Raw genomic sequence first — 21,527 nt, forward strand, 5'->3', positions numbered from 1 at the left:
TCCTGTGATACCCAATCCTCATACACTCCTCTCTGCTGTGGGATAATGCCCTTGTACACTGGTTTAATAAAACACTGATTAGCCAGTAGCCAGGCAAGAAGTATAGGTGGGATAAGCAGACAAGGAGAATTCTGGGAAGAGAAAGGCTGATGCAGGAGATGCCAGCCCACCGACCAGGAAGCAGCATGTAATGACACACAGGTAAAGCCATGGAACATGTGGCAACATATAGATTAACAGAAATGGACTGGGTTTAAATGTAAGAGCTAGTTAGTGGTAGGACTGAGCTAATGGCTGAGCAGTTTTAAGTAATATAAGCCTCTGTGTGTTTACTTGGGTCTGAATGGCAGCAGACCAGGTGAGACACAGAAAAACTTCCCACTACACCTCTCCTCTATCCCCTCAGGAACCTCCCATTTCTCAGTTCTGGATCTCAAGGATGCTTTCTTCTCTATTCCTCTCATCCCTCAGTCTCAACATACCTTCCCTTTCACCTGGACTGACACTCACCTGTCCATGCATCTGACCTAGACTGTCTTGCTATAGGGATCCAGAGACAGCCCACATCTATTTGGTCAGGCCTAGCCTCTCACTTACCCTCTCTGTCCCTCCCTGGCTCTAAGTTAATGCAGTAGGTAGATGACATTCTACTCTGCAGCCCATCATTACAAATTAGCCAAACTAACATCTCTGGTCTCCTAAATTTCTTGTCCAGCTGGGGTTATAGAGTCTTGCCTTCAAGGTCCAGCTGTCCACTCCTCAGGTCACCTATTTGTGTCTAAGCATTACCCCAACCCCAAGGCTATTTAGAAACTTTAGAAAGAAATCACCTAGTCTAGTCTCTTGCAGTCCCCTCTACTAAACAGGAGATTCTATCATTTCTGGGAATAGCTGACTTCCTATGGTCCTGGGTCCCCTCTTTTTCCCTCCTTGTTTGCCCCTTATACGAGGCAGCTTTTGGCTCCCTGCATAAACCCCTCCTTCACCCCATTACTAAACCCTTTTGGGAGTTCCAACAGGCTCTCCTCCAGGTCCCAGGACTTCACACCCCAGACCTAAGTCATCCCTTCTCCCTCTGTGTAACAGACAGGGAGGGATACACCCTTGGAGCCCTAGGACACCAGCTGGGACCCTCCTTTGTGCCTGTAGCATGCCTCCCAAAAAAATTTAGACCTCACCACTCAGGGATGGGCACCTTGCATGTGTGCTTTAGCAGCTGCTGAGCTCCTTTGGGTCACCCACCACTATCTTCTCCCACCACAACCTGTTCCATCTCTTAACTTATAAAGGCTTACAAGCTTTACCTCCTTCCCGAGTTCTTTCTCTCCAAGTGGTACTAGTGGAAGATGCCACACCTGCGTTCCAAACTTGTCCACCCCTTAATGTCACAAGTCTTTCCCCTCAGCCTGGTAGTGACTACTCATCTCATTTCTGCACTGAAACCCTAGAGGAACTACTGCCCCATCCTTCCCACGTGCAGGAGGGCACACTGCCTCAGGCCACTTAAATCAGTACACAGATGGCAGTTCTTTTTTACATGAGGGGACCTGCAAAGCAGGCTGTGCCATAGTGTCAGATACTGGGGTGGTTAGAGCCAAGGCACTATCCGCTCACACTGCTAACCAACAGGCTGAACTAATAGCTCTCACCTGTGCCTTCCAGTTGTCACAGGGACAATCCCTAAATGTTTACACAGACTCTAAATATGCATTTCATATCCTCCTGTCCCACACTGCTGTCTAGAAAGAGCGTGAGCTTCTTACACCAACACATAACAACCCACATCCTCACAGCCACCCCCTGTCACTCGGCAAATTCTGTCCTATGTACACCAGCTCTTTCATCCTAATTGTCATGCTCTGTCTCATTTTATCAAGGCCCACCTGCATCCCACCCCTAAAGACTTGCATTTCTTAAGAACTATTACTGCCTCTTGTAAAATCTGTCAAAAGTTAGATCCCAGTTCCAAATATCAGAGTCAACCTTTTCTCACTCTCCCGGCTAGGAGCTCCCTTTCAGGGACTGACTGGCAACTCGATTTTACCCATAAGCCTACTGCCAGATGAGTCAAATACCTCCTTGTCCTAGCGGATTCATTCTTGAGCTGGGTGGAGGCTTTCCTGTTTGTTTGTTTGTTTGTTTGTTTGTTTGTTTGTTTGTTTGTTAATGGGCTCAGACCGTCTCTGACCTCCTTCTCCAGGAGATTATGCCCCGATTTGGATCCCTGCCTCTCTCCAGTCTGTAATGGCCCAGAGTTTACCTCCCAGATTTCTCAAACCTTATCTGAAGCTTTTAACATCCCTAAGCATTTCTATATCCCTTACAATCTTCAATCCTCAGGGAAGGTAGAATGGACCAACCACTCCTTTAAAAATATACTTACTAAGACGTCACAGGAACTTCACCTTTACTGGGTATAACTATTGCCTCTGGCTCTTTTCAGGCTCTGGGCTCTTTCCACACAACCCCTTTAAATTATACTGTCTGAACTCGTGTCTGGGAGGCCAGTCCTAACCCCTGGCCTCCTATTCAAACCTTTGCCGCACCCTGACCACCCGCTCACCCCCTTACTCTATCACTCTGTTCTCTCCTATGGAATTGGACTGACCATTCCCTACCCAGGCCATCCCCAATCAACAGCAGGGATCATGTCCTTCTTCCACCCAAGGCCAGCACCCCTCCCTACTTCCCCCTAAATGGCATGGACCCTTCAAGGTAATTCTTGTGACCTCCATAGCTGCTAAGCTCAAGATCTTTCCTCACTGGATTCACTTATTTCACCTAAAACCTTTTACCTCACCCCCACCCCAGGGTCATTCCTCCTCATACTCAGTGATGCAAACAGGGCCCTGCTCTCGTAAGTTCTAGAGGACACAGAGATCAACTGCCTGTTTCCAATTCCAGAAGAATAAGGCTTCATCCCACAACTGTACTCAACTCCACTGGATTGGGGACCCCGTATGTTTCTCTTCTTGATTCCCCCTCTGCTTTCTCCTGTCTCTACTGATCACATTCTGCTTCATCAGTTCCCACCCCGTCCCCCATCTCTAATAACATATTCAAATTTCGAATTAACTACTCAGCTCACTATTACAGGACCACCATCAGCCACAGAGCTGGAGATGCAAGGACCATCAAATATACCCCGGTGGTAAGAAACAGTAACACTCCAGAATTATTCATACCCCCAGACTCCAAAGGTTCTGGACTCTGCAAAACAGACTTTAATACATCAAAGTTTGTTATTGTTAGCTGCCCTCACCAATCCATCACCTGTGTCTCCTGGATGCTGAAGGGATAGGGTGATAATGAAAGGAAACAGACGCCTTAAGGTTTGTCTCAGGTGAAGACAGGAAGCCTAATTGATAATAACAGAAACAAATAAAGCAGTTCCAGATTCCTCTCTCTCTTTGCTACATGACTCCATAATTTTAACACTAACCAATAAAATTCTGATATCAGAGTACTCAACACTATAATATCATAGCTACAAGCTCAGGATCTTAAATTCCCTTTGGTCACTTCTTAATATGTCTAAATTTGTCTCCTTCGTAAACTTAAAAATTCTTCTGAGCTCCAGGGAGTTGACTTGGACCCACCTAGACAGGTCAGATCCACTTCAGACAAGTATCATTCAAACTTTCCTGGTCTTGTGACCCCCTCCCTCACCCTTAGGGTCCTGCCTCATCTCCTCCCCCACCAAGTACCAGGATCTAAGAAAAAATATTTTCTAAACTTCAACTTCTGCCTCACCGGCATCTTGTAAGATTCAAGCAACAATGGATGATTGCCCAGGACTCAAAACAGCAGTGAAGACAATCAGCTACCTCAGGACAACCAGCTACCTTGGAAAAAGTCCCCTGCTCACCAAAAATTAACTGATGCCCACCAAGTCAGCTGGGAGCAGTTCCAAGAGACACTGTGCCCCAATTCTCATTCACCCACCTCCCCTAATCCCTTACTTTTTATAATAACAAACAGGGTGGAATGTTACTATTCCTAGCCACTTCTGGAGTCACATGACCACACATGTGGTGTCAGCAGTCAGGCAAAATGCTTAGTCACTCCAGGGCCTTACATCCTATGTAATCTGTGCACAGCATGGTCAAGTAATCTGCACAAAGTGTGGTCACGTAAGCCATGTGCATGTGTGGCATAGCTATATAAGCCCATATGTGCATCCATGAGGTGACCTATAAAAGCAGACTCCACCCTGCCCTCTCTGCACATTTCTCTCTGGGAGGCCTACTCATGTCTATCCCTTCCTTTCCCTATTAAATTCTCTTATAGTGGGTTCTGTTGTACCTCGTGTTCTCCTGTGCCCTGTAAACAACACTGGGGACCCAATGCCTCCCTGGGCTGTGGTTATCACTGTAGGGTAAAAGGGCCAGTGAAAGAACACCCTGTCCCTAAGACCAGAGCTAAAAACACATCCTGCCCCTAACCAAGTTCAGGACTTGAAATCCCACAAATCCCTGAGCTTGGCTCAGAGTCTGTCCAGGGTTTCCCCAGCAAAGTGTTAACAGCCCTCGCTCTGGGAATGGTTTCCCTAATGCAAGTGTAAGAACTCTGCTCCAGCAGGGGAGGGGTTTACAGCTCTGCTCTGCTCCAGAAAAAGAGTCATTACAAGAAACCTCACTCAATAGATTTATTGGGAGGGAAAAATCCAGCAGAGTGTTTGCCTCTGCTAGGGTGAAAAGCAGTGACAAACTGGACAGGATACAGAGCTTATATTGTTTCTTGGGGGCGGAGCTTTCCAGCTCTGGGAAACCATTGGCCATCCTGCCCCACCAAGTTCCCAGGAGTCTGTGATTATACACTATGCTAGGACAGCCAAGGACATTTCCTCCCAAAGTCAGTGTCCTTTAGACATGAAAGTTCCTCCAAATGGCTACCAGATGTTCATCTTTCCAGGGACTCAACTAGATAACACACATATACACAGAGAGAAACACAGACACACAGACATATACACACAGACACATACAAAGACATATACACAAAGAGACACAGAGACACAAACACATGCACAACACATGGACACACACACAACACACAGAAACACAGATACAAACACAGAAGCACACAAGCACACACACAGAGAAACACACAGACATGCTGCAAGTCGCAGGAAAATGTAATGGAATCCAGCTTCTATCACAAAAGCTATTACTTGGAAAGATCAAGGACTTTTCCAAAGGGCAATCCATGGCTTAAGAAGTCTTGGTGATATTTTAGCTTTTGTATAGACATATTAGCCAATTCCTGCAATGATTTTCTTATATGCTGTGTATGCTTCCAAGAACTCCTAACAGTGTATTTATCTCATATTCTTCTCAAGCATCCTCGGCCGTAACAGCAAACGGGGCGCAATGTAGCTGTGAGGCAGACTTCCCAGCTCTGGCAGTGACCCCGCCCTGCCAGTGTATGGCGGCATAGGAAAAGAGGAGAAGTTTTGTTTTAGTGACTTAGAGACTCTTTTACCTAACCACGTGTGGGATTGTAGTTTGAGCACATTTATGACAGACTTGTAACATTTCACCTAACCACTTATAAGAATATATTTTGAGCACATAAATTCCCTTTCTGATTTACTCCAGGACTTATCAACCCCACCTCCTCTATTCACATCCCTGTTTCGGATAAAGCTGGCTATCACGGCTCTGGTAGGGAGCTTGGAAGCTTTGCTTGGTATTGGAAGAGTCAGGCTGCCGGTGAGATGGAGGGGAAGGAACCAAGATGGAGAAGAACGAGGATGAAGAAGAGGATGGAAATGGAAAAGAGTTAGAGTTGTGAGAGGACAGGAGGAGAAGGGACAGAGAGGAGCTGAGTACAAGAACAGAAAAGAAAACGTGTAGAGAGAAAACTGACTCAAAAAAGAATAAAGCATATGAACTAAAGGGTTACATGTACATAGATTCATTTAATGTCATCAAGGATTAGATTATCAGCTGGTCACAGATTCTTTCTGGACCCTGAAAGGGCTTTCAAGGGTCTGGACTCCCATAGTCCCTGTTACAGACACACATACAAAGACACACATTCACACAGAAATACATGCCCAGAAACACACACACATTACACAGACACAGAAGCACACACACCATGCAGATACACACAAGACGCATATACACAGACACACAAACACACACACTCAACACACAGAAACACACAGGCACACACAAAGACATACACTCTCACATAAACACACAAATACATATTTAACACAGAAACATACAAGCACACACACACCACACAGACACAGAAACACACACCATGCAGACACACAACACACATACTCAGACACACACACATGACACAGACACACAAGCGCGCACACACAGACACACACAGTCCCATACACAGACATAGACACACTCACACACCACACAGACACATACACACACACCCACACACACCACAGACACAGACAAACACACAGCACACAGACACAGGCACACATAGACACACAGAGACACATACACACAGAGACACACACACTCACATACCAACAGACACATAGACACATATTTACACGCCCCAAATTCCCTCATGCTGCCCTCCACAGCACAGGGACATAGGAGGTCCCTCTCCCTGCCCATCACTCACCCGCACAGGTGCCCAACAGCTCCTCCAGGAGCAGGTACTTTAGTGACAGCTGGACTAGGACTAGGGCTCTGGGTTCCAAGGACAACATCGTCTTCATCTGCCTTCATGAATCATCTGAGTTCTCTGCAGATTCAAAGCCAGACACGCTTCTCTTCTGGGTCCACCCAGCCCCGGATGCCAACAACTGAAGTGTGTCACAGAGGGCGGAGCAGATCTGGCAGCAGGTGAACAGCTGGCTGGTGGGAGAACAGCTGGTGTGGGGCTCGGTGGAAGGTGAGAGTCGCTGATAGAGTGAGAATGCTGTGGGGTCAGGCAGCCCTGATTCAAATCCTCTACTTCCTCTCCCTGAAAGCATTAAAGCTTTCCTTTACAGCTATCTCCACTGCATCTACAGGAAGGTTTCTTCTTCTTGACTGTTTGTTTGTTTGTTTGTTTGTTTGTTTGTTTGTTTGTTGAGACAGGGTTTCTCTGTGTAGCTTTGGAGCCTGTCCTGGAACTCAGTCTGTAGACCAGGCTAGCCTCGAACTCACAGAGATCTGCCTGTCTTTGTCTCCCGAATGCAGGGACTAAAGGCGTGTGCCACCACCTCACGCTCTTCTTGATGTTTTAATCAGGAGTCTGGAATACATATAAACCCCTCATCAACCAGAAGCCTTGTTTCATTATCCACTCCCCATATCAAGATTCCATAGACCACTCAAATGTAAATACATACACATGCCCACTCAGGACTCAGAAAATTTCTGCTAGGAATTCCCCTTCTGCAACCACAAAAACAAATGATGTAAGCTCCTTATTAATAACTTATTGAGAATAAAGCCATGATGAGAAATTTTGAAACAATTTAGGTAACTATTGTTTGACCTTTGGGTTTAGTTATGCTGCTGTCTGGATTGGGTTTAGCCCCTGGGGCTGAGCTCACCACCCACTGCTGCTGAGCAGATCCTGCCCAGCCTGGACTTAAGTATTTTTTTTTTTTTTTTTTTTTTTTTTTTTTTTTTTTTTTTTTTTTAAAAGGTTTATTTATTATACAGTGTTCTGTCTCCACATATCCCTGCAGGCCAGAAGAGGGCGCCAGATCTCATTACAGATGGTTTTCAGCCACCATGTGGTTGCTGGGAATTGAACTCAGGACCTTTGGAAGAGCAAGCAGTGCTCTTAACCTCTGAGCCATCTCTCCAGCCCGGACTTAAGTATTTTTAAAGCAGAACAGTAAAATTAAAAATATATTTTATACGCACGCGCGCGCACACGCGCGCACACACATACACACACACACACACTCACACACATTAGGAGAGACACAAGGCAGCTCATATAATTTCTCACTAGTTTAGAAACTCAGGGAGTAAGGGTGGTGCTGCACACCTTTAATCCCAGATTTTTTTTAAATAAATGAATTTATTTATTTATTTATTATGTATTTATGTGTCATTTATTTTACTTCCCTGGCACACCTATCTCCTAGGGGAACAGAGAAAGTTGTGAAGCCAGCACAGCTGCTTGACAAAGCTCCAGCAAAGCTGAGCCACACACTATGACTGATAGTTGACCTGAGGCCCTTTACTTTTGATTGGAATCTCTGTCTGTTACACTCTTAGCAGGCTATTACTGTAATGCTTCACCCATGTCTTTTCTGGGGAAATTATTTCTGTATCTTCCTGAAGAAGTCCTGAATGTACGACCCCCTGCTTTCAAGGAAATAACCTTAGTTGATCACACTTGAGAGTCTTCTCTGTGCCTTGGAGGTTGGTATCTGCTCCTACACAAACTCAAGAACAAAACAGAACCATATAAATTCAGAGGAGGCTGACAAGGTTGAGCAGGATAGGAGAATTGACAGCAGATCAGTGTAGCTGGACTTTCTCCGGTCCTTCCATGCCCAGCAGTCCGGAAGAATCTCTCACACCTGAGGTCCCACAGCCACCTATAAAATAATTATTCAGAGGCTTATATTAATTACAAACTATATGGCCTATGGCTTCAGCTTCTTGCTAGCTAGCTCTTTCATCTTAAATTAAACCATTTCTTTTTTTCTTAAGAAATTTTTTATTCATTTTACATACCAATCACAGACCCCCCCCTCTTCCCTCCTCCTGCCCCTCCAGCCTTCCCTCCCTCCCATATGTGCAAGTGCCCTGCTGTGTCCAAAAAAAGACTGTTCCCTTATAGTCATCCACTGGCTCTGGGATCTTTCATCCCTTAGTCCATAATTTGGGTAAATGAGAAAGGAGTGATGGATCTAGGAGGAGTGAGGTGAGTAAATTATATGACTATCATACATTTTTATAATTAAAAATGATAAAAATGAGACAGAAAGAGAAAAGAAGAAAAAGCTCCATATAAACCTACAATCTTGTAAACAAACTTAAAAGTTGGAAGGGAGGTACCCTACATGGCTGGAAAAAGCTCTCCTGGAAGTGATGGGTTATAGAACAAAAACTCCAGGGCCAGGAGGAGGATTGCTCATGATTGGTTGATCAGGGAGCCCCTATGGACTCAAGAAACAACACAGGCTCTTGTCCTTGCTCTTGGTTGCCCAAAGAACTAGGTGATAACACTTGATTGCCAAAGGCATCACACATCATAGTCACATTATACAGAGCCATGGAGATGGAGCTGTGTCTGAAGCCTCCTTCCTGCCTGGTAGCTTTCATAGTGCCAGAAGATGCCATGCAGGCTGTTGGGGAACAAAGTCTTACCCAGCTGTGAATCCAACTATGATACCAACCTGCCAAGAAAGATGTTCAACAGTGGCACAGATGGTATTCGGTAACCAACATGCTCTCTGATTGGATTGTTGGATTGGAGGTCCACTCCACAGGAGGGATTCCATATGTGGTACCATAAACCCACTCCAAATCCCATGGCATGGAAGGTCATAGGGCCTGGGGGTGTGGTGTGTGTGTGTGTGTGTGTGTGTGTGTGTGTGTGTGTGTGTGTGCGAATGCTAACTTCTGTCGTTATTCAAATCCACAAAGCATTGGACTACTTTCTAAATAAGAATGTTTATACTCACAGACAGTAAACACTCTTCTTGGCTTTAATCACAGAGTCTTCTCTTCAGTTGAACCACACTGAAGGCAGAGAAGAAGGAGCAGCACAAGGTGCTGAGAACAGCAATTGTTTAGTGCTCAGCACTAGATTTGACACTTCTGTGTCTTCTCCTGGGTTCAGGGAACATTGCCAAAGAGGGGATATAAAGATTGTCAGAGCTGGAAGATGGGGAGAAGCACTGCAAAATGCCATCTTCTGTGCAGGACAGTCACTGCAGGCAGGAGCTTACAACTCTGGATAACTGTGCTGGGTCTGCACAAGAATGGGCCCATCAATGCCAGGAAAGGATGGAGAGGAATTTAGGGGGGTTCTGTCTCTCATTTCTAAATTGTTCCTTTGGATAAATTTGGGGGAAGGCAGAGTCAGTGACTTCAGCTCTGTGCCATTGGTGGCCTCTCAGGCTACAGTGAATAGTCCCAATGCAATGGTCACACAGATGCACCAGATTAAACTGAGCAGGTCATACAAGAAAGCCCTAAACCATGAACCCAGGAAAGGGACAAGTAGGGGGGAGGAGGTGTTTATGGTGGTAGGTGGAAGATTAGGGAGAATCGGGGAAGGACATAGCAAGAATTCATTATATACCTGTGTGAAACCATGAAAGAACCAATTTAATTGCCGGAGACGGCATCTGAAAACCCTGAGGTGTTGCCAATGGAATCTGTGCTGGTACCCGAGATCCCTCCAGGGCTGCCCCACCTCATATTCTACTAAGCCTGCCTTCTGTGGGTCAAGGAGAAAACAACCCTTGTGTTCTGAGGGCCGACTTTATGGCGTATGCATGTCATGTTCTCATTCATCCAACAGTTACCGGTTCTTGTAATCCTCCTACTCTATTTGTTCTTTATGATCTTCTTTCTCTCTCCTGCAGTGGTTTCCATGAAATTAGAAATGATATTGAGGTTGTGACAATGGCAGGAGTTAAAGTTGTTCTGCAGGTCATGGGAAAAACCCAGAAGGCTGGTGGCAGAAAACTGTAGATGGAGTGACATATAGATGGGATAAAAGACAAGAGTTTTCCAGAACTACTTAGAAGACAACTTGATGATTTACAGAGAGATGAAGACGGACTTAAGCTGAGAGGAAGCTGGTAGTCTGGTACCTTAAACCATTGCTTGTATTTCTGTGCTTTCTGAGAAACTGCAAGTAGATGGCCTCTGGGGGTGATAACCTCAGATGTTCTGATAATTATTAACCTGTGAAAGAATGAGCTGGTATGCTTTGGCTTTATTCCTAGGAACTTCTATGAGCGGTCAATGGGCACGGGGTATGTGGTGATATTTTAATTGTGCTGAAATGTGATTTTATTTGTTTGTTAATAAATAAAGTTTGCCTGGAGATCAGAGGTCATATCGAGCCAGAAACAGAAGTCAGGTGGTGGTAGTCTATGCTCTTAATTTGATCACATGACAGGCAGAGTCTCTGTATGGTCAAGGACACAGCCAAGCCTGGTGACATGAGCCTTTAATCCCAGTACCAACCATAGAGACCTGGAGGTCTGTATAGACAGGCAGTGACGAGGAAGTCATGTGGCTGGGCTTAGAGCCTATGAGACGGCAGAACAGGAAAGCAATAAAAGCACAGGTTAGACAGGAATAAGCTCTCTCATGTGGGAAACTATGGCTTGGTGGTAAGCTAAAGGGTAGTCAGTGGCTCTTCGCTAATTCTCTCATCTCTTCAGCTATTACCCCTGTATTTGGCTCTGTGTTTCTTATTTACTAAGACTGTTTAGAATTTCATCTACATTTGGTGCCCACATGGCAAGAATTCATTTAAAAAAACGTAGGTGTCCTCACAGGCCAGGGGTTACAGCCTCGGCTCGGCCAGAGTTTACAGGCCCCAGGCCCAGCCGGAACAATAAGTGATCTGGCTGCACGTGGTCAGAGCTGCACTCGACCATAGCTACAAGCAGTTACATGCAGCTGGAGCTGCTTGTGGCCAGATTGCCAACTCACAGTGGTTGGAGCTTAAGGGAGCCAGAGCTCAGGCCTGAATTGGCTCAAGCCAGAGCACTGGCTGGACTATAGCTTTTAGCTTTTTTGTCTTCTCCTGGTAGGTAGTAGGATCTCTCTCTCTCTCTCTCTCTCTCTCTCTCTCTCTCTCTCTCTCTCTCTCCCCCCAGGTAGCTGTTTTGAAATTCCCTCAGACTTCAACTGTTCTATGCAGACTTGGAAAGTGAATTTAGATATGAGGTATCTTAAAGGGAGAAACTACTTAAAAGAGAAAAATTTTTCCCACATTAAAAAAATGGGAAATATCTTTACAATGGAAGGAATGTGTCTTTGTTTGATAAAACATTAGTCAGTCTGAAAATGGAACAATTACATGAGAGGATTAATGTTGATGACATGTATGTAACATCAATTATGCATATTATTTGTTTACTTATCAATGTTTTACAAGTTAAAAAGATAATCCATTTAACTGCCAAGATAAAAGTTTTAGAAAAACTTGTTAAAATAAATTATAGAGAAATTCAGACTCAGACAGAAGAATTTAAGAGTGAAATTATTTCAGGATTGGATTATAAGGTTACAGAAAGACAGACTGTTTTCAAACAATCAACCTTAATTTAGCTGGTAACCATACAGCAACTACCTGATCAAGGATGTGCATGAACTAATTGGACTCCAGTTGAAATGTTAGATTTAAGGAAGTTTGAGGAGGCTATAGTATCTTATGGCACACATTTTCCATTTGTAAAGCAAATGTTAAACTCCTGGTCAACTTGTAATAGGATTATTCCTCAAGATTGGAAAGAATTAGTAACTGCTGTCCTGGAACCCAGAGCACAGCTCCAGTGGCACATGTGGTACAGAGATGAGGCTAAGACCATAGAAAGTCAATGGAGAGGTAGAGGTGTGGGAATTTCCCAGGATCAGCTTCTTGGAAAAGGCCAATATGCTGACCAAATACAAAGACAATGTTTATATGATAACCAAACCTTAATTCTATGCCACATGACAGCCATGAATGCATGGGACAGAACTGAGGGAGCAGGAAAGCAAATTGAACTTGTACAGCCACTTTGGAAATCAATATGACACTTTCTTATAAAATTGGGAATCAATCTCCCTCAAGACCCAGCTATACCACTCTTGGGCATATACGCAAGGAATGCTCAATCATACCACAAGGACACATGCTCAATTATGTTCATAGTAGAATTATTTGTAATAGCCAGAACCTGGAAACAACCTAGATGCCCTTCAACTGAAGAAAGGATAAAATGTGGTACATATACACAATGGAGTACTACTCAGCAGAGAAAAACAATGACAGCATGAAATTTGCAGGTAAATGGATAGAACTAGAAAATATCATCCTGAGTGAGGTAACCCAGACTCAGAAAGAAAAACATGGTATGTACTCACTCATAAGTGGATACTAGATGTAAAGCAAAGGATAACCAGACTGCAACTCACAACTCCAGGGAAGCTACCTAGTAAATAGAACCCTAAGAGAGACACAGGGATCACCCAACAACAGAGAAATGGATGAGATTTGCATGAGCAACTGGGGGTGGGGAGATAATGGAGAGCAAGATCAGGAGAAAGAGAGCTTAGGGGAGCAGGAGTTCCCAGCTGGATCAGGAACAGAGTGGGAGAACAAGGAAAGAGATACCATGATAAATGAAGACTCCACAGGAATAGGAAGAAGTAGAGTGCTAGAGAGGTCCCCAGAAATCCACAAAGATGACTCCACTATAGACTAATGTCAATGGTCAAGAGAGTGCCTGAACTGACCTACGCTGGTAATCGGATGGCCGAACACCCTAACTATCATGATAGAACTCTCATCCAGTGACTGACGGAAGCAGATGCAGAGATCCATGGCCAAACCCCAGGTGGAGCTCCAGGAGTCTAATCAATGAGAGAGAGGAGGGATTATATGAGCAAGAGATAATGAGACCATGATTGGAAAAAGCACAGGGACAAATAGCCAAGCTAGCGGAAACATATGAACTGTGAACCAATAGCTGAGGAGCCCCCATGGAACTGGACTAGGCCCTCTGAATAAGTGAGACAGTTGATTAGCTTGAACTATTTGGGAGGCCCCCAGGCAGTGGGTCCAGGACCTGTCCTGGGTGCTTGAGCTGGCTTTTTGGAACCTAGGGTCTATGCTGAGACACTTAGCTCAGCCTTGGTGCAGGGAGGAGGGGAATGGCCCTGCCTCAACTGAATGTACCAGACCGGGCTGACTCCCCAGGGGAGACCTTGCCTTGGAGGAGGTGGGAGTGGGGGTAGATTGGGGGAGAAGCCTGGGGGTGGGAGGAGGGAGGACAGGGGAATCAGTGGCTGATATGTAAAATGACTAGAAAAATCTCTTATATAAAATTTTAAAAAGGAAAAGAAAATTGAGTCATTCACAAAAGTTATACAGGGCCTGAAAGAATCCTTCACAGATTTCTTACAAAAATTGTCTTCAGCATTAAATAGAATGGTCCCAAATTCAGAAGTTAGACAGATAATAATCGAATCTTTGGCTTTTGAGAATGCGAATGCAGCATGCAAAAGAATAATCAGGCCATTAAAAGCAAAATCTGCACTCTTGGAGGATTGGATCAGGGACACAATTAATGTTGAGTCTCATGACCATGATGATATGTGGATAGGAAAAACAATTTCAAAAGGTTTAAGGAATGTCAGATGTTTTGGGTGTGGAAAGCAAGGTCATTTGAAAAGGAGATTTAAACAGGACATTCCTGGAAAGAATGTTTATTCTAGGAAGAACAACAGAATGCCCCTTCCTTCTGGAGTATGCAGAAGGTGTGGTAATGGTAAACACTCTTGGTAAATGGTAAAAACTACTTGAATATAGGTCAACAAGAGACAGACAAGGTAATCCTTTGCCTCTGTCCTCAGGAAACTCTCAGAGGGGCCTCATTCAGGCCCCCACAGCAAATCCATTTCAAACCTTTCCTGCCATCATAGAAGAAACTCATATTCAGAGCAATTAAATAACCAAATGCCTATTGGAATAAACCAGACTGCTCAGAGTGATAGAATAGCTGAGGCAGAGAGAATAGAAAAATCAAAAGAAGCTATAAAGCAAATTTTTTGACAAATTTCTATAAATTAACAAAGACCAAAATTAAAAATACAAATAAATGATGTTTTGTTGGAAGGTTTAATAGACACAGGTGCAGATGTGACAATAATTGCACCAGAATTTTGGCATCCAACATGGCCTCTTCAGGAGGTAAAGGATCAGAACATTATCTCAAGTGAAATAGAGTGCAAGATGGCTCGAATGTATAGGTCCAGAAGGACAGAGAGGAAAATTAAAGCCATATGTGGCTAACATAGCTATGAATTTATGGGGCTGTGATCTATTACAACAATGGAATACTCAGATTAACATTCCTCCAACCTCAGAAACAAATCATAAACTAACACATGTTTCTGAGAGAAATATTAGAAGGTATTATTCTAATGAGTGGTCACCAGCTATCCAGATTGTACAAGAACAGGGCACAACAACTGATGATCTTTCAAAGACACCAACAGCTCTACCTTTAAAATGGTTAACAGACAAGCCTGTATGGGTTCAGCAATGGCCTTTAACAACAGAGAAACTCCAGGCTTTAAAAGAGCTGATACAAGAGCAGTTCAATGCTCAGCATATTGAAGAATCAACCAGCCCTTGGAATTCTCCTGTATTTGTAATTAAAAAGAAATCTGGTAAATGGAGAATGGTAACAGACCATAGAGCAATTAACAAAGTAATTCAGCCAAAGGGCTCTCTACAATATGGAATTCCTTTGCCTACTCTGTTACCTAAAGGATGGCCTCTTATAGTTATTGATTTAAAAGACTTTCTTTTCAATACCCTTACAAGAAAAAAACAAAGATTTGCCTTCATGGTGCCTACATATAATAATTCTCAGCCAGTTAAGAGATATCAATGGAGGGTTCTCCCATGGAGAATGTTGAATAACCCAACTCTGTGCCAATATTTTATACAACAGTCAGTGGAAGTGATACATAAAAAAATTCCTAAATCTGTAATTTATCATTATATGGATGATATTTTACTAGCTGACTCAAATGCAGATACTTTAGAAAGAATGTTTGAAGAAGTAAAGAAAATTTTCCCTTGGAGGATTGCAAATTGCTCCTGAAAAGATACAAAGAGGAGATTCTATTAATTATTTAGGATATAAAATAGGTGTACCAAAAATTAGACCCCAAGCCGGGCGGTGGTGGCGCACTCCTTTAATCCCAGCACTCGGGAGGCAGAGCCAGGTGGATCTCTGTGAGTTCGAGGCCAGCCTGGGCTACCAAGTGAGTCCCAGGAAAGGCGCAAAACTACACAGAGAAACCCTGTCTCGAAAAACCAAAAAAAAAAAAAAATTAGACCCCAAAAGGTACAAATTAGGAGAGATGGATTAAGGACTCTTATTGACTTCCAAGATTATTCAGAGACATTTCTCATCTATGAACTATTGCTGGGGTAAAATATAATGAACTGAGTAATTTGTTCAAAACCTTAGAAGGTGACAAGGACTTAAATAGTCCAAGAGAATTATGACCTGAAGCTGAGAAAGAAATGGCCTTGGTAGAAAAGAGAGTACATGGAGGACACATAGATCATGTTGATCCAAAGCTGGATTGCATTTTAGTTATTTTACCCTCTATGCATTCTCCTTCAGGAATTTTAATGCAGAGGGAAGATATTATATTTGAATGAATACTTCTACCAAATAAACAGAGTAAAAGATTAAAAACATATGTGGAAAAAAATCTCTGACTTGATTTTAAAAGGAAAATTGAGAGTTTGTCAATTATCAGGAATAGACCCAGCAGAAATTGTCATACCTTTAACTAAGGAGGACATTGACAAATCATAGGCAGAAAGTGAACCTTGGCAAAGAGCTAGCAGTAATTTTTTGGGAGAGATTAACAGCAAGTATCCCAAAAGGGATAGAATTGAACTTATAAAGAGATCTAATTGAATTTTGCCTCACATTGTACAGGAAACGCCCATATCTGCAACTCGTACATTTTATACAGATGTCAACAAACAAGGAAAGGCAGGTTACAAGTCAGAAAACTTAAGTAAAGTGGTTCAAAGCCTATGGTGATATTTTATTTGTATTAAAATATTATTTGTATGTTAATAAATAAAGTTGCCCGGGGGTCAGAGCTATTAGCAAGCCATAGGAAAGCAGGGCAGTGGTAGCGTACGCTTGTAATTCCAGCACTTGGTAGGCAGAGCTGGGTAAGTCTCTGTGTGTTCAGGGATACAGCCATTATTGGATACACATGCCTTTAATCTTAATACCAATCATGGAAAACCTGGAGGCCTATACAGACAGGCTGTGAGGAGGCGGTCATGTGGTTGGGTTTACAACCAATGAGAAGGCAGGACAGGAACTCTATATAAAGACTTTAACACAGGGTTAGCTCTGGTTCGGAGAGGTAGGACCACCGCAGGAGGAAGGGTAAGGTTTTAGCTCTTAGCTCTGACCTCTTGGCTTTCTTCTTTGCATTGGTTCTGTGTTTATTATTATAATAAGAAGGTTGGATACATCTACAAAAGCCCTTATAATTTACTTCAAAAATCGGAATTATATGCTATTCTGTTGGTATTAATAGATTTTTCAGAACCTCTCGACATAGTTACTGACTCTCAGAATGATGAAAGAGTAGTATTACATATTGAGACTGCAGAATTTATCCCTGATGAGTCAGAATTAACTTCATTATGTATTCAGTCACAGGATATAATCATGAACAGGAATCACCCCTTATATATAACTCACATCTGAATCCATATAGGTCTGCCAGGCCCTCTAGCACAAGGTAATGATGAGATTGATAAATTATTGATAGGAAATGTGCTGGAGGCCTCAGAATTTCATAAAATAAACATCATGTCAATAGTAAAGGTTTAAAAAGGGATTTTTCCATAACCTGGCAACAAGCCAAAAAAATTGTAAGGAAATGTCCTACTTGTTCCTTTTATACTCAGACTCTATTACCAGCAGGATGTAACCCAAAGGGTACTCAGAGGAATGAAATCTGGCAGATGGATGTGTTTCACTTGGCAGAATTTGGAAAAATTGAAATATGTACACCATACCATTGATACTTATTCAGAATTTCAATGGGCAACTGCTTTGAGTTCTGAAAAAGCTGATTCTATAATCACATATTTGCTGGAAGTTATGGCCATCATGGGTATACCTACACAAATTAAAACTGACAATACTCCAGCATATGTCTCTGGTAAAATGTAACCATTTTTTGCTTATTACAATAGAAAGCATATTAGAGGTATACCACATAATCCTACAGGCCAAGCAATTATAGAAAGACCAAACAGAACTCTAAAGGATATGCTAAATAAACAGAGTGCTGATCGGAAGAATCATAGGCCATGGTTACCTTTTTAGAGCTCTATTGGGAGAGAGAGAGGACAGATGAAGGAGAGAGCAGAAAGAGAAGAAGGGGGCACACAGAGGGCCCATCTGCTTTTTAGGCTGGGATGCTGTCACAGGATGGTGACATAATTAAGGACCAAATCCTTACAGTCATCCTTGTAGATTCCTGGGAACTTTCCTAGCACTCTGTTTCTCCCTATTCCCATGAAGTCTTCATTTATCAGGGTATCTCTTTCCTTGCTCTCCCACTCTGTCCATGTTCCAGCTCGAACCTTCCATTCCCCTATGTTCTCATCCCCCATTCCTTACCCTCCATTACCCCTCTCTAAACCCCTAGTTTGCTCATGTAGATCTCATCTATTTCTCCTTTGCTGGGTGATACATGCATCCTTCCTAGGGTCCTCCCTGCTAGCTAGCCTCTGTGGAGCTGTGGGTTGAAGTCTGGTTATCCTTTGCTTTACATCTAGTATTCACTTATGTGTGAGTACATACCATGTTTGTCCTTCTGAGTCTGAGTTACCTCACTCAGGATGGTATTTTCTAGTTTGATCTATTTGATTGCAAATTTCATGATGTCATTGTTTTTCTTTGCTGGGTAGTACTCCATTGTGTATATGCACCACATTTTCTTAATCCATTCTTCAGTTGAGGGGCATCTAGATTGTTTCTAGGTTCTGGCTATTTTGAATAATTCTACTATGAACATAGCTGAGCATGTGTCCCTGTGATATGATTGAGCATTCCTTGGGTATAAGCCCAAGAGTGGTATAGCTGGGTCTTGAGGAAGAGTGATTTCCGGTTTTCTGAGGAACTGCCATACTGATTTCCAAAGTGGCTGTACAAGTTTGCACTACTACCAACAGTGGAGGAGTGTTCCCCTTGCTCCACATCCTCTCCAACATAAGCTATCTTCAGTGTTTTTGATCTTAGCCATTCGGACAGGTGTAAGATGGTATCTCAGAGTCATTTTGATTTGCATTTCCCTGGTGACCAAGGATGTTGAGCAATTTCTTAAATGTCTTTTGGCCATTTGAGATTCATCTGTTGAGAATTCTCTGTTGAACTCTGAAGCTCATTTTTTAAATTGGATTGTTAGGTATTTTGATGTCCTGAATTCTTTATATATTTTGGAGATCAGCCTTCTGTCAGATGTGGGGTTGGTGAAGATCTTTTCCCATTCTGTAGGCTGTCATTTTGTCTTATTGACATCTCCTTTGCCCTACAAAAGCTTCTCAGTTTCAGGAGGTCTCGTTTATTAATTGTTGCTCTCAGTGTCTGTGCTACTGGTGTTACATTTAGGAAGTGATCTGCTGTGCCAATGCATTAAAGACTACTTCCTGCTTTCTCTTCTATCAGATTCAGAGTAACTAGATTTATGTTGAGGTCTTTGATCCACTTGGACTTCAATTTTGTGAATGGTAATGGATATAAATCTATTTGCAATCTTCTACATGTTGATGTCCAGTTATGCCAGCACCATTTGTTGAAGATGCTTTCTTTTTTTCCATTGTACAGTTTTGGCTTCTTTGTCAAAAAGCAGGTGTTCATAGGTGTGTGGGTTCATGTTAGGGTCTTTAATTCAATTCCATTGTTCCACATGTCAGTTTTTATGCTAGTCCCAAGATATTTTTATTACTGTAGCTCTATAGTAGAGCTTGAGGTCAGGGATTGTGATGCCTCCGGAGGTTGTTTTATTGTACAGGATTCTTTTAGCTATCCTGGGTTTTTTGTTATTCCATATGAAGTCAAATATTGTTCTTTCCAGGTCTGTGAAGAATTGTGTTGGGATTTTGATGGGGATTGCATTGAATCTGTAGATTGCTTTTGGTAAGATTGCCATTTTTACTATGTTACTCTTACCTATCCATGAGCATGGGAGATCCTTCCATTTTCTGACATCTTCTTCAATTTCTTTCTTCAGGGACTTAAAGTTCTTGTCATACAGGTCTTTCGCTTGCTTAGTTAGAGTTACCCCAAAGTATTTTATATTATTTGTGGCTATTGTAAAGGGTGATGTGTCTCTGATTTCTTTCTCAGGGGAGACCAATAGAGACAGCTGACCTGATCTAATGGGAGCTCATAGACTATGGACTGACAGCTAAGGAGCCTTACACGGGACTGACCTAGGCCTTCTGCACATGGGTGACAGTTGTATAGCTTGTTCTGTTTGTAGGGCTGCTATCAGTAAAATCAGGACCTGTCCCTTGCACATGAGCTGGCGTTATGGAACCTATTCCCCAAGCAAGAATGCCTTGCCCAGCCTTGATGCAAGGGGAGGAGCTTGGTCCTGCCTCAAGGTGACATGACATGGTTTGTTGACTCTGATGGGAGGCCTGCCGTTTAGCAGCCTGGGGGTCCAGCCCTGAGTGCCACTACCCAGGGTACTCAGAGAAACGCTTCTCAGAAGCAGAGATGGAAAGATAGCCTCATACATAATCTGAGGGTCATACTCTTTATTATTCTGCTCTTTATTCTTCTGCCTATTACAAATTCCCATATATATATTACAGTTCACATGGGACAATAGATCTAGTTATGAAGCATATCTTAGTATATTTCTATTCATCAAAATTATACATCTTAATGGGAAGTCATCTTCCTGACCACCCACAGATATATGTGCCCATAAAATTGAGATGCAATCAAGAGATTATACATATATGTCATATAAAATTAGTGCAGGTACTGGGGAGATACCACAGCTGTTTCTGCACAATTGAAATTACAGACAGGAGCAACAGTTTTCAGAGTCAGTGGCTTTGCAAGCCTTGTCTGACAGGGTTCCTCCATCAGAGAATCATTCGTCTGGTGGATTGACATCTGAATTATCCATTGCTATCTGCTGTAACTGCATCATGGCCCACAATAGCTTGTGACGTCACTCCTGACACTGCCCCTTTCTGAATGGAGGAGGAGCGAATTGGGGGATAGATGGGAGGTGGGTGGAGGGAATGGGAAGAGAGGAAGGAGGGGAAATTGGTTGGTATGTAAAACAAATGAAAATTTTTAATAAACAAATAAATAAATAAAAGTTTATCACTGGAAACATTATAGAGGCCACTACTATAGGTACATATCCACAGCAAGTGTCTTCCACACTCATGTGTTTACCAAACTCCATGTCTAGCTGTATTACTGTATGAGCTGTGCCATTCACAGCAAAGGTGGTCAGGAATCAATCTCCTGAAGCCGGGAAAGACCGAACACCCCCACCACTGTTTATAGCTACTGTTGCTGCACCACGACCTCCACCAAAGCCTGTGGGAAGAGGTGGGTTCATAAGAACAGAAGAAAAAAACACCTTGGGAAAAAAATGGGAGTTGCACTTTAAAACACACACACACACATACATGCATATAACATATGTATATATACATATATATGTTTAATGGAGTCAGGCCCACCTGATGCCCCCAGTGGGCAGAAGACAACCACAGGCAGGCCTGCATAGCAACCTGTACCCCAGACAAGT

The 21,527-nt window shown here is 43.0% G+C and overlaps 1 protein-coding gene across 1 annotated transcript in view; it reads right to left on the reverse strand.

The window, feature by feature from the left end:
- The window catches only part of LOC128124059 (MHC class I-like protein MILL1), a 28,850-nt gene extending 22,106 nt beyond the window's left edge, over window positions 1-6,744 (reverse strand). The window contains exon 1 of the mRNA XM_052760295.1: window positions 6,610-6,744. Within this exon, the coding sequence (XP_052616255.1) occupies window positions 6,610-6,706 (97 nt within the window). The 5' untranslated portion in view covers window positions 6,707-6,744. The remainder of the gene's footprint in view (window positions 1-6,609) is intronic.
- Window positions 6,745-21,527: the final 14,783 nt, after the last annotated feature.

The sequence above is a fragment of the Peromyscus californicus genome, unplaced genomic scaffold (genome assembly GCF_007827085.1).
Source record: "Peromyscus californicus insignis strain IS unplaced genomic scaffold, ASM782708v3 Scaffold_4__1_contigs__length_199733344, whole genome shotgun sequence".
Classification (NCBI taxonomy): Eukaryota; Metazoa; Chordata; class Mammalia; order Rodentia; family Cricetidae; genus Peromyscus; species Peromyscus californicus.